The 14,124-nt window shown below is 35.4% G+C and overlaps 3 protein-coding genes across 3 annotated transcripts; 2 read left to right on the top strand and 1 right to left on the bottom strand.

Annotated features, from left to right (window-relative positions):
* Nucleotides 1-385: 385 nt before the first annotated feature.
* LOC106175945 (cytochrome P450 26A1) lies at nt 386-4,527 on the top strand. Its single transcript, XM_013558145.3, has 5 exons — nt 386-815; nt 1,735-2,027; nt 2,524-2,731; nt 3,309-3,800; nt 4,009-4,527. Exons 1-5 carry the CDS (start codon nt 642-644, stop codon nt 4,366-4,368), a joined length of 1,527 nt encoding a protein of 508 aa, XP_013413599.2. The 5' UTR covers nt 386-641; the 3' UTR covers nt 4,369-4,527.
* A 1-nt stretch (nt 4,528) lies between these two features.
* On the bottom strand, nt 4,529-8,054 carry LOC106175946 (vacuolar protein sorting-associated protein 29). The gene is made up of 4 exons (XM_013558146.3): nt 7,968-8,054; nt 7,240-7,431; nt 6,543-6,778; nt 4,529-5,711 (listed from the first exon to the last, which is right to left on the bottom strand). Exons 1-4 carry the CDS (start codon nt 7,968-7,970, stop codon nt 5,594-5,596), a joined length of 549 nt encoding a protein of 182 aa, XP_013413600.1. The 5' UTR covers nt 7,971-8,054; the 3' UTR covers nt 4,529-5,593.
* Nucleotides 8,055-8,117: 63 nt separating this feature from the next.
* LOC106175912 (cell cycle checkpoint control protein RAD9A) lies at nt 8,118-14,113 on the top strand. The gene is made up of 13 exons (XM_013558080.2): nt 8,118-8,313; nt 8,894-8,964; nt 9,309-9,458; nt 9,965-10,079; nt 10,374-10,473; nt 11,034-11,140; nt 11,286-11,392; nt 11,692-11,756; nt 12,004-12,177; nt 12,405-12,500; nt 12,812-13,013; nt 13,200-13,304; nt 13,564-14,113. Exons 1-13 carry the CDS (start codon nt 8,280-8,282, stop codon nt 13,663-13,665), a joined length of 1,428 nt encoding a protein of 475 aa, XP_013413534.2. The 5' UTR covers nt 8,118-8,279; the 3' UTR covers nt 13,666-14,113.
* The last annotated feature ends 11 nt before the right edge of the window (nt 14,114-14,124 follow it).

Raw genomic sequence — 14,124 nt, forward strand, 5'->3', positions numbered from 1 at the left:
GTGGTATAATCTGTCTAACCATATTACCCATTGGTGATACATTCCAGTTTTAACTAAAAAGTATGTAATTAGTTTTGTTTCTTTTTCACAAACCGCAGAGCTGTCATTTCGTTTCTTTGCGCATCACTAACTTTTCTCAGTGCGTGAACTCACGCGTTGTCTAAAATCTTCTTATAGGCAGCTACCTCTTATGGATGCCCCTTCCACCGTAAACTAACCTTTCGGTATTTACCCTGCTATCGCAACTAATCTTTTGGAACAGAAGAATGTCATCGTAACAATAATGCTTTCCCTTTTCAAATTGCGTAAAATGTCATAACCATATATAACGTCTCTTGTTGAAGTTAAAATAAGCTATATGTAAAATAGGTTTACTTTGGCGTGAAGTGAGTGACTAAGGCCTCGGCACACTGACGGACATACAACGGTAAAATCCCTATTGAACGAATGAGGACAACTATATTTAGGCCTTCAACATATTAGGATTTCAATGAAGCTGCTCGAATTCAAAACTCAAATCACGAAATTACATCCGTCTACTGCACAATCGACTGAGATACCGTTGCAATATATAGGACAGAAGAACGTAGCGGTTAAGTTTTTGATACAAAGTGAAGCGTTCATTTCGGCGATATATCGACATGATTGGAATAGTGATATGGGCTGTAAGTGTTGCCGTGGCGTGGTGGCTTGCTCGGGCTATGTGGACGTACTACTACCTGAATTGCATGAAAGATGAAAAAGTGGATTTACCTTTACCCCCTGGCACGATGGGGCTTCCATTTATAGGAGAAACTATCGATTTAGCCATGAAGGTAAGCTAAATTTTTGCAAGGTTTTAGATCTTTTAAAATATTTTAAAGTAATTCAATTAGAATGTAATAAACTAGCCTACTTCTTAATTCTAATCACGATCCCTTCTGGATAGGGGCTGCCGCTTAAACGATTTTAGTATTTTAGAGGATCCATTTTTGTCCTTAACCAAAGCTAAATGCCTCGTTTAGTTCTTGCAGGTAACAGCCCACCCTGGTAGTGACGCGAAAAATGAACACAATTATTATTTCTTAGATTATATGTGAAGAGTAGTTATAACCTTGTGATTTGTTTCATATTCAGGTTTGTCTCTGTAAAGAGGAACCTGTGCTCTTTTTCTAGTTTCTTTAATTTGTCAACATGGCATTTTTGTAGTGTCTAATCCCTTACCATAACGTCGTTCTTTGTCAATTCTTTATTTTCCAAAACAATGCCTCAAATCTTTCAAAGAATAATTTTAAGTAAATGATTAAAATCATCCATTTTATGTTTCTTTTTGATCATTGAAAGAACCTACCGAGGATTTTTATATTGTTTGATTCCTTCTATTTCCAATTAGCCTGTACTTATATCTCAGTAGATTGCACTACTTCTTTTTAAGTATTGACATTTCTGCCTTTCTAAAATTTGCATTTTTACGAGAAGTAAATATTCAAGGAATGCATGTAACGGCCATTCACTTGGCTTGGTAGTTCACTTGCCTAAAAAAAGAAAATGCATTCATAAAGACATATATTTGGGGAATTTTTAGTGAGTACAAAATTTTTCTTGGCTGCAGGAAAATTCAGTGATAGTCATGTTCAATTTTTTCGCCACAGAATCGTCGAGCGCTACATTTAGAGGCTAATGTTAATAACATATTGCCGTTTAAGTTGAATGACATAATCGTAGTGAACTCATCCACAAACAATCAATTTGCAGAAGGATTTTTGGGAGAAAAAATACGAGAGGTACGGAAACATCTACAAAACGCACGTCCTGGGCAGCCCAGTGGTACGAGTCACGAGCAGTGAATTTGTAAGCACAGTTCTGCGCGGTGAGAACACCCTGGTGAAGATCGGGGTTCCAAGACACATAGAAGAACTCCTGGGGGACTGTGGTGCACTGTCTGTTATGACTGGTCCTAAACACACACCGCTGAAACAGGTGTTTTACCAAGTTTTAAGTGGCGTTTCTTTAGGTGAATTCTGCCCACGAATGCAAGAAGTTGTAAGGTAGGTGACACCAGGCGTTCTCCAAGAAGAAGTGTAGTTATCTCCGGTATTTCTCGTTCTTCATTAATTGTTGCATAATAAAGGGATTTTTCTTCATTTATCAATATATATTTGTCTTAGGACACACGAATAAAATTCCTACTGCCAAATAAGTTTTATGCTATTGTCGTCATCTGGAAAGTTGTAGACGCTCCTTTTTCGGCAGGCACTGTAAGCAGTATTTATGTCTCCTTGATCTAAGTTGAAGTAAGAATTAGGATATGTCCGCGTTAGTAATGTAACAGACACAAGTGTGATGTTTGAAATTTGGCCTGTGGTGGCCGCTTTTATTGGAAGTCGCATTAATAAAAAGAAATAAAGCGTATTACTGATAAACATTGATAATGTTGATAGATGATATAAACTTAGTGTGCGCATAACAAGCCAAATTTTAATGTCATGGCAAATATCTGATCTGTAAAATTTGTGATAAAATTGTCTCGTCCGCTCTTTTTAGATCTAATTTGGATATGCTGCTGGTGAAAAAGAACATTGCCGTATACGAGGAAATAAAAACGCTGAATTTCCAGGCCTCGTCAAAACTTTTATTGGGAGAAGACCGATTTGCAGCATCAGAAATGGATAAAATTCGACAAGCAGCGGTCGAATTTATGGGCGCTTTATTTACAGTTCCATGGAACATCCCAGGATTCCCAGTGTGGAAGGTAAACCACTTTGAATCTCCAGCATCAAGTATTTTAAGGAGATTAAATATGAATGCCTGTCCTCGTTTAAGAACGCGGAAAATTCTTTCATAGTAGTAGAGAACATTGATTACGGTAAAGAACAAAGTTATGTTTGCTAAACGCTTTAAACTTCCATATTAGCTCCATACCTTGCCTTGAAGTTATTGACAATTAACGGTGCATGCATTACAATTTAAATTGTAAATATATGAGGTATTGTGTTCAAAGAGTGACATTTTGAGGCCAATATTTATTGATTTATTTATTTCTCCATCTAACGGAGTTATTGAATTTAGATAGTTAATAGGAAAGTGCGAAAGAAAAGCATTTTTTCTTAGTTTATATAAAAAAAATGTAAAGGTTCAAAAGGATTATTTTCTTCTATCAGACAGAGGTCCTGGATTCCACTAGGGCTTCTGTTCTCTTATTTGATGCATTTTTGTTTAGACGTGCTAAAATTTTGTTGCCGTTTTTAACACATAGACCCGGTTAAGAAAACATGTCATACGTGACTTTATGTCATCTATTAAATGTTAAAGTATGTTTTGTTTGACAGGCACGTCGTGGACGGCAAACTATCAATAGTTACATCGGTAAAGCCATTGACAGCAACAGTAACGACATTGACAACGGAGACGCAATCTCACATCTTCTTAAAGCTGCACTGCCCCTTCGCTGCAGACGTCTTACAAAGGATGATATATACACCAACTCTACAGCACTGCAACCAGAATACAGACGGCTTACCAGAATGGAGGTCATGGATGCTGCAGCAGAGATGTTATTCATGTCTTCTATCTCGACCAGCAGCGCTATGACCTCTATTGTGCTTCTCTTGGGCCAGCACCAAGAAGTTAGGGAAAAGATTCTGGCGGAACTCGGGGAACATGGCCTTCTCATGGCGAAAGACGATGTTAATATACAGCCACTCACAACAGAAAAGCTGACGAAGCTGAAGTATGTCCAATGTGTCATAAAAGAAGTGCTGAGACTCAAACCACCTGTCGGGGGTGTTTTCAGAAAGGTGCTACAGACTTTGGAACTTGGGGTACGTCTTTTCAAAACGTAAGAGAAAAATCCGTTTTAGTTTGCTTCCTTAAAAAGAGAGGTCTATATTTGTGCCGACCCACGGGTATGCTTGAGACAAACGTGGATGACAGATATATAAAGTGGACGTACAACCACTAATCACATATATATTAATGGCGTTTCGAATAAAAACACGTGTAGTTTTATTCATCTTCTCTAAATTCTAGGGTTACCAGATTCCACGGGGATGGACAGTTATTTGCAGCATCAAGGACATGCAAGAAAATAGTCAAGTATTTAAAGATGGTCGAAACTTTAATCCAGAACGTTGGTTACACGTTTCACCTGAAGAAAGCAAACAACTCCGGTTCGAGAACATCCCTTTCGGTGGCGGTCACAGGGTGTGTCCTGGGCGCAAATTTGCTCAACAGCTCTTGCAGATATTTACAATAGAACTGGTTGCAAAATGTAACTGGGAGTTGACAAACCCAAACCCCACAATGGCCCGCCTCCCCGTCTTACACCCGGTGGACAGTCTACCTGCAGTGTTTTCACCTCGGAGAAGTCGACATAACCATCCTGATTAGCAAGCACTGTACTATTTACTGTTTTTTATGTTTCTTCATTTAGCTTTAACACAATTTTAAATTGAATTAGGTGACAGTACAAGATATAGAGTAATGACTATCACAACCATTTTTGACCATTCCTCAAAGTTTTTTTTATAAACCTAAATATCAAAGGTGGTTGTATGGTTACATATTTTATTTTCTTTCGTAAACAGTTTACACTGTGTGACTTCAGAAAACCTTACATTTTTCTCGACAGAAATATCCAGACATCAAACTGGCATTATACAATACAAACTACAATATCTCATAATAATCTTACCTGCTGATTAAGATGAGATCTACCCTAACATTTAAAGTTTTCTTGGCATAAAAGATTTAGAAAGTAAAAAAATCTGTTGTAGACTCAAATTGGCATTAATATTTTGGAATTATTTGCCTAAATCCAAAATGTTCTCTTTTAATAGAAATTAATGAAATATCTTTCATCATTCATGTAACAAATGATCAGTTCCTTATAACTGGTTCTTCAAAAAGAAAAAAAAAACTATTCTAAATAGTATTGGTTACTATACAAGAGGACTGTACAGATACCTTAACATAAAAGATGCTACTGTTATAAATACAACACTGCCAAAAAGGCTCTTAAACTTTTAATTTGCAAATGGCATTTGGCTATCTCAGGAATGTCATCTGTTCTAATTACAGTTACGCAAATCTATGTACATAAATATAAATATTGATCATAGCAAGAATTGACTAAGTATAGCTACTTATTGAAAAAAGGTGACATAGTGGAAAAAGGAACCTCACTGATAACATACATCTCAGTTAATGTCTATTACCTTACTCTTGATCATTTACAATAACAGGCTTACTTAATGATCTTGCAGAAAATTTTTTAATTAAAATTCAGCTCAGTTTTTCAAGCTTTAGCATTCTCCATAGTAAATGAGAAAATTGGGAATAAACTGACAATTCTCATACCCCCTTTAGATCATCAACATATCTGTGAAGGACACCAATGTAACAATTGCAATGGTACAAAACATCTGATGTTACAAATTACATGTTCCTTGACATCCCCATTCAACCATTGCACAACATGTTTGCTACCCTCCTTGCTTTTATTTCTAAAAAATCAAGAACTCATAACTATGAACTCGTGATAATATCCACAAGGAATATCTTTGTCAATGTCTATATTTCCACTTCTTTACATGATTACACGTTTTTTTCTCCATTAATTTTTCTTGTATTCTATCCTTTCCACCTTGACTTCCTCTCCAATCAGTTGGTACACATAAGCCACGACTGTGGACTGTTGAATGTCCAGTAGACAGAATGATGGAGTCACTCCACTAGAAGAAAAATAAAATGCAAATGTCACTAAACTTTAATGGTTAATGTAAATTTACTCAAGATCATTTCAAGATTCATTTACTGACTTGAGAATGTTATTAACAACCATATATACATGCTTACCTGTGAAAAATTGGCACAGGTCCATCAATTTAATATCATATGTATCTGAGTTTTCTTTTAATCTCATACCACCAATAATTGTTTAATAGCAAAATATCAACTTTTTGGACTGTTCATGTTACAAGAAGTTTAAAGAAATCAGCACTGTAATGTATAAAGGAAGAAAACAATATGCGAGGTGTCTGGATCCTTACACATAATAAATAGGGCATGAAAATCTGGGATGAATATCCATGTACTTTCTAGGGCAAGTCCATAACCATTTTAAAATATTCACAGCACGCAGTTACTTTCATGGATCAGTTAGCAGGTCATCTATGTTTTGAAAATATAGCTCACTGAGAGTCAAATGTGACTATATCTATTTGGAGATGGGGCAAACAGAAAAAGAACATAGTTTTTGCATGTTGTTACGCTATGCTTCAGTTAACGACGTGTGTTGCATTAGAGATTTTGTGAAATATTGTTGTTCACAACTAACACAATCAAGGGTGTCATACATGAGTAAAAAAAACAATCAGCTGAGGGGCTGACAGAACTAGTCTTTTAAAAGCAGAAACTACTTATCTTTCCGATGAACAATATGTATTTGTTGTACCTGGGGCCTACCTACCTTGGATGACCAGCCCTACAATTTAACATTCCCTGAGATTATGAATTACAACCACAAATGCAAACTGCAATATATTAACACAGCCCACACTAACCTGTCCAAAGCACTATATGCCCCTGTTGCCGATCCTGGATTAATGTAAAATTTGGATTCATGCTCAAACGCCTCAAATTTATGGGTGTGTCCAGAGATGAGAATGTCTACATCTAACTGTCTCTGAATCATAGCCAAGCTATCTGTGTCACCCCATGGTACAACCTGGTGACCATGGCACAAGCCTATGCGGAACTGACCCACTGTCACCACTTTCTGCTCAGGGTAGTTGAGGTTCTGAAAAAGAAAAGTTACATAAATAAGAAAAGAAAGAAAGAATTTTACATAGATATAGCCTGTAAATAAAAAAGAATGTCAGTTTATTTATGTGGTTCACGCTTGTAAAAAAAGGAGGGGGGGGAGCATCAAATAAAAGAAACTAAAGCCCCTTTCAAATGGGTTTAAACAAACATGATAGAAGGATGTCAATTTTGTTTGTTATTGGTAACCAATTACTTAGGGTTCTCTCAAACAAAGTGATTCCACTGTGCCTCTTCAGACAAACAAAATTCAACATCAACATTATATGTCAAATTTGATAAGTCCTGGTATAGTTGTAAGTGCAAAGTTTTAAAAAGTTCAGTTTACAGTCACAACATCAGATACCTATCAGATATGAAACAATTTCTATGTAAGATGTTTAATCCTGTGTACCAGTATAGTAACCATAACTAATCATTATGTTTGAAGTCCCTTACCTCATCAAAGTCCCCTCTGACCACATGCACATCACTTGCTAATGTCTTGAGATAGTCAAAGGATTCTTTAGTACACAGGTTACCAGTACACAAGATGTGCTGTATCTTACCAGGTACCAGCAATTTCTTGAACTTCTGTGGTAAGCTATTACATCTATGAGGTATATGGAGATCACCTAGCACTAGCACCAACTGGAATGGAGATAAGATACACTGTAAATGTGTAGATACAGTTCTGTACTCAACATCTTGTAAAATTACAATTTTCAAGTTCATTTTAATTCAGGTCATGATATCTTGAATACCCGGTATCTTCATATGAATCTGTCATTATACTTCCACCTACTGTAGATTGTCAAATTATGGATAAAATTAATGCCTTTAAACTTTTATTTAATTAACAATTGAAAATAATTTTGAAGCACAGAAATCTTACACCTAATATCACTGGCATCAAGGAAATTGGACTAATAAATTACGAAGCGATACTATAATACTTGTCAATACCAGTGGCAATACATGATACAGACTACATTGATATACTACATACATGCACTGTAAGTTATACGCCCCCTTACATTCATTGTTTTAAGCAAGCGTAAAATCTCGACATAAAACGTTCATTTCTTTACATAAATCTGAAATAGCGTGTTCACACCCTTGTCTTAAATCATCTAAATTATTCACGTTTCCCTTTTAATTTTAAAATAAGGAAGTAAACTTTTTACCATTTTCGATCCTCTGTTTTCACGTCGGTCACTTGACTTCCGGTTTAACCAATGATTGTAATCTACAGCGCTATTGGATATTGACAAAGAGGCCCTGACAGGAAATTAAAAATATAACCAATTGAATGCTACGATTGATTTGCACGATTTCCCGGGAAAATCGAAAAATATAACATGGATGCTGATCAGAGCCCGAGAATTATAATCTGCTCGTGCTTCAGCACCTTCATGCTGTTGAGAGGGTCGTGAGACCTTGTCAGACACACTCACAATGTAATAGCATTGTAGAACGTGTTGAAAAATATCAGAGTAATGAAGTGCATCATTCCAGGAATCAACGTGAAAGGTAAGGCGGGATACGATCTGTACGTGTATGATGGATCCTAGGCTAGGGGTGAGAGGAATAGGTTATTATAACAATAACATTAATATGGAAAAGGTGGAAATGCAGAAATAAACCAAGAAATAGTGAAGCTGGGCTAGGTGTACCCTCTAGCTAGGGTGGCAGATTATAAATGGGAAAAGCACAGAGCCAAATGATTGTCTACAGTATTTATCTAGAGACATATCTGTGAATATCTGTGAAAAATCAATCTGTCGCCCTGGTAGAGGGTAGGCTAGGTCTACATGTATGATTATACATGTAAGTGAAAACACGCAGGTACGCACATGCACACACACACACACAGTACACAAACACACACACACACACACACTTGATTAAATCTCTAATTCAAAGTAAATAATATTACTGACTGAATAGAACTGACAGAGATGAACCCCAAAATAATCCTTAATTGTTATCTTTGTACATGCGTTTCAACTTCAGCTGTCAAAATGACCAAGTGATGTAATATTTGTTCAAATATTTGTTTCACACATGCTATAAATTTATATTGCAATTATCAGATTTCATATTATTTCAGTGTTTGGAAGAGCCATACATTCCCTGGCCAAGATTGGTGAAGAATTATACTTGGAACCCTTGGAACATGGTGTAATTGACTTAATTACATGTACAAGTTGTGTTTTTTAAACAATAGTGGTATTTTGCCTGAAGATTTTGGGAAGTGTTTAAAAATAATAACATTGAACCATTTTCCACAACTAGTAACTATTTAAATTGAATTTGTATTTGCATTGAAATTTAAATAGAATGTTCTGGATAATGATAAATTATTTTTTATCATCATTTTATATAATCAACTGGTTATTTGGTGTCAATGAGTCAACTACAAAAAAAGAAAAAAAAATCAAAACTTAAACATAATTTCAAGTGAGGATATGTCACAACAACATTTCCTTTTCAATGCTAAACTGCAAAAAACAATCTATTTTCAGCTTGCTCTCCGAACAGTGAATTCTTCCAGATCTGCCTATGCCTGTTTTGTGTTTGCTCCTAGCTTTTTCCAGCACTATGATGATGGTTCTGGGCAACTTAACTCCCAGGATTCAGAGGAAGATGTGCTCAGGTGTAAAATTAACATGAAGGTAAGGGGGAGTCCTTCATGTACCTCCATATAAAAAGACACCACCCCACTGAATTTGTTAAAGGTTTATGTTCATACAGGCATTTTTGGCCTGAAATGGTTCTAGTGTTAAACCAGTCTGAGTGCCGTTTAGATTAAATGGTAGTCCCAAAGTGGTAGACAATATTTTTTATCCCTTTCTAGTAATTTTTTTGACCACTTAAGCTCATATGATAACAATAATGTATAAATATTATGTTAATACTAGACATTACATATGGGTAGCAACATTTTTTAGCTTTTTGTGCTGCTGCTGCTGATTTATTTTGTGCTTAAATAGCATACAGTGTAGGTCACAGAATTGTCTTTTAATGAGGAAATAACTCTTAAGACTACTAGCATCATTTTTTTGACACTCTTGGAGTGATGTTGCGGAAAAAAATTGCTCAGTCATAAATTTAGGTACTGCTACTGCCTCTTAACAATGGTTTTGTCATTTTCTATGATCTTTTATTTTCTCACTCTTAGTCATGTTTGACAGTGTTCAAATCCCTGTCAACCATTGAGAGGACTGTTGACAGGTGCAAGATATCCCTGAACCTACAGGAGTCTAGACTGGTGTTTCAGCTTTACTGCAGGCATGGTAATTATGAATAACTTCATTTTTAATTACTCATGAAATCCAAACAGTTATCATGAAAAAGGGGTATTTTACTACAGCATTAAATTTGGTCAAATGAAGGAATGTTAAGTTGATAAGCTCTGAATTCACAGTAATTATTAGGAATTATTGTATATATCAATCTGTACATTATTTTTGGATTTGCTTATTAGTGATTATGACATACGAAAATGTTACTTGTTTTATTTAGAAGCACACTTTGACTTATTCACTTTAAACATTACATGAACTACAAACCCCCTTTTCTGTTTGTAGGTATTGTGAAAACCCATAATTTATCTTTCATTGAATGTGAAACTTTACAAGCAGTCTTCTCCAAGGATCTCTGTCCCAATGCTTTTACAGCACAAGCAAAGTAAGTAGGGTTTTATTTTTACCATTCAAGTTGAATTTGGGTGAAATTTAAGTCTTTTTATTTTAGAAAAGATAAAATAATAAGGTCTTGGTAATTTCATCTTTTCTAGTATGTGTGCCTTGGCTTGCTGATGTAAGGCTTACCAACATACTTAAAGTGATAATAACTCTTTGTTTCGGCCAAAAAATGAATTTTCCTGGAGTAAACAATAATTTTTCCATACTTACCAATGGTTAATGAATCCATTTTTACATTCAAAGATAGTCCCTGGTTTTTTTCTAAAAAGTTTGGTTTTTTGTTAAAATCTCTTAAGAGATTTTCATTGTCTTAAGAGATTTTAACAGAGTATAGCCATCAATGGAGGTCACGTGGTCTAAAAACAAGCTCAGATATCAGAATAATAGCTATAACTGCCGTTTTTGTGGTAAAACAGAATATATTATATTTCTATGAGTTATTCACATTGTTTTTATTGTGAAATATAGATCTCATACAAAGAGTTATTATCCCTTTAACAAATTAAATTAAATATAATAGTGATTTTCTGTTTTTTCTTTTAGGCTTTTGAGTGATATTGTTCTAAATTTCCAAAATAACCAAGAGGAGGTAACCTTGATTATGAAGCCAGATAAAGTTTTACTCAAGAACTATGTGGAAGATGAACCTGGTGAGAAAAAAAAGAAACTTTATTTTGTGAAAAACTATTTCGTTAACTTGTAAGCATATGTTATAAAAATGGATTTCATTGAAAGTGGTCACTACACTTTTGCTATAATATTTAGTAAGTTACACAATTTTAATCCATATTTCAGATCCTAAAAAGGTGGTCCATACAGAACTGGGTCTGGACCCAATTGAATTTGATCATTTTCAGTCTGGGGTAGACACAGAAGTCACCTTTTGTCTGAAGGAACTACGGGTACATATGGCTGACATTTTCTCTTGTAGTGTATGTGTCTAGATAAATAAAAAAAGTGGTATGTGCTTGTATATTTGTGTCATTGTAATCTCTTTGTGGCTTGAAGTAGAGTTTTTTTTTTTTTTTTTTTCTTTTTTTTTTGCAATTCTCACAGATTTTTTAGTTGTATTATAAATCATTTTTATAACTACACTGGATATGTATGTGTTTACAGTATTTGAGCAGTGTCTGTAAATAAATGAGCCTAATTCATCAGTTTCATTTTTTAAATGCTTTCACAATGTTTTTCATTTATTCAGGCCATACTTGCCTTTGCAGAAGTCACAGCACTGCCAGTGTCAGCCCACTTTGAATCAGCAGGAAAGTAAGTTTTAAACTTTGATTTTATTTGGGGCGTCTACATAACATTTCAGATTCATGAATAAAGTATAAAGATTGGATATACCATGGATAGTTGTATTCCTCAAAAGGTTGTTTGGCACATTTGAGAATAAATACTTTTTTGTATTTGAGGTAAGGACTGATAAATTAAATAATTATTATTTTAATTAAGTTCAGTTAAAAACTGATAAATGTGACTTTATGCAATATTCATTGCATTATTTCTCTAGGCCCATAGTCTTCTCAATAGATAGTGATCCAAATTTTGAAGGCAACATAGTTCTTGCAACTCTTGCTGAGGACCTGTCCACCCAGGACAGTGCCACACAGCAGAGCACACAGAACACACAGCCCATCAATAGATCTATGCCAAGCACAGCAGCCAAGAGGACATCTTATTCCAGGTGCAGTTCATTTATGATTTCTGGGAACTTGAAAAGTATGTAGGGATTCACACACATGCGTGCACATATAAGCATGCACACATTGTTATTTATTTTCGATTAATTTTTAGATTTAGGTAGGTGGCTGAAAGAAATTTTGTGTTATTTTAGATTACCTTAAGTCTGTTGCAGATGATATATTAGCATAAATGCAAAAGTTGACATTGATCTTGTTCTGTTGTCTTCAGTAAAAAGTCTTCTGTATCATCCACAAGTTTTGGGAGAAGAGTTAGCAGTGAAAATTTGGAGAGGAAGGTGGCAGGTGGAGATGCTGTCAAAGCAAGGTATATTTTTGACACGGTTTTGAAAAATGTACGTGGAGGGGGTGGGGTGGTTTGAAGTGGTTGTAGCTGATTTTGATGTTATGAATAAACTAGTTCACTGCAAGATTAGATTAAAGGGTTTGATAGAAAGTTTGAATATATAATTTAATTATGTCAATAATCACACCAAATTTTAATAGTCATCAGATGTGTTTCCTGTACATAAGCGTATCTGGCTTTTAGTCTATATTTAATAACTTTCCGAGCAAGATTTACATTTGCAAATAGCAGGTGCTGTGGTACATGTACATTTTCATTGTTTTTCTTGTCAGACAAGAGAAAAGTTCAGCTTCGAAACTTGATGAGTCAACTGAGGGGTTCAGGGTCATTAAACCTATGATTGGAGTAAATGATGGAGGAGAAGGAAGCACAAGAAATGGGAGAGTGAACCTGTTGACAAGGACAGAGGAAGACTCGTGGGCCCAGCCCTCTACGTCCAGTCCTGTAATTCCACTGCAGAATAATAAACATCTGGTATGAAATTTACCCCTACTTTCTTTTTGCATTTCTTCTTTGTGGCAACCAGAGTGTTATTCCTTGGAAAGAACCACTTTTTTATACAAAGTTGACTTAAGGATAAATCATATACCTTTCTACCATATTCCAGTATCTTATATTTCCCCAGTTTTAATACTGTATTGTCTTATTCACCTTCTTCAGCTGCACTCAGTAGGGGCTGACACCAGTATGCGTGAAGTGACGCCACCTGGCAGTGATGAAGATGATGAAGAAGACATGGTGCCAGGAACACCTCCTAGCAAAAAGGTGAACTGTGGAGACATGATATAAATAATACCTTGAAGGGTGGGGGACTTCATTGATGAAATGAGATGCTGGAGTTGCTTGTATGCAGAATGTAAACTGTCAAGGAAGTAAACTTGTCTTTTATTTTTAATACAGTTTATGTAAAGTGAACTTTATTTAAACACGGACTCAATATTTGGAAAAGAAACTGTAACAATACTACTTACTAGTGAATTTAATTTCAGATATGCAATTTATGGTCTTTTTTTTTTACTTGCAGTTCAAGTCTCTGTTCTTTGGTTTGTCACAAGCTAGCAGTCAAGCATCACAGCAGAAGGAAGCCCCAGTTCTGGCAGAGGAAACAGATGACGAGGACAGTTGACACACAAGCAGAAGGAATCATTGATTTCGTCACTTGAAAATTAGAAGTTATTATAAACTGGAGAAACTCCAGCATATTTTAATGTTTTTTAACAAAATGAAATAATGTGAAAGTTCACGCACAAGCAAGTCATAATTTCAGCCCATGCAATGATAAGTTTAAAATTTATTGCCAGCCATTGGAGATGTATGGGCACTAGTAATAGAAATGTCAACTCAAACAGCCTTATCATTCTGATTTTATCATAGGCATGTGTATTGGCATGCAGAAGTCCTTCTTGGCATAGAATCTATGCCAGCTATAATAATTGTGTAAGAGCATATGTGAAGTGTGCAGTAGTGTAACCATGATATGAGGGGCAAGAGAGAACATCAATTGTTTGTGGTAACCCCTCTGCTGGTTATGTATAAGAAATCTGTTAAAAATATATATGAAGGCGTTCACAGAATTTTCATTTGC

The sequence above is a fragment of the Lingula anatina genome, chromosome 1 (genome assembly GCF_051362555.1).
Source record: "Lingula anatina isolate TDL-2025a chromosome 1, LinAna3.0, whole genome shotgun sequence".
Lineage (NCBI taxonomy): Eukaryota > Metazoa > Brachiopoda > Lingulata > Lingulida > Lingulidae > Lingula > Lingula anatina.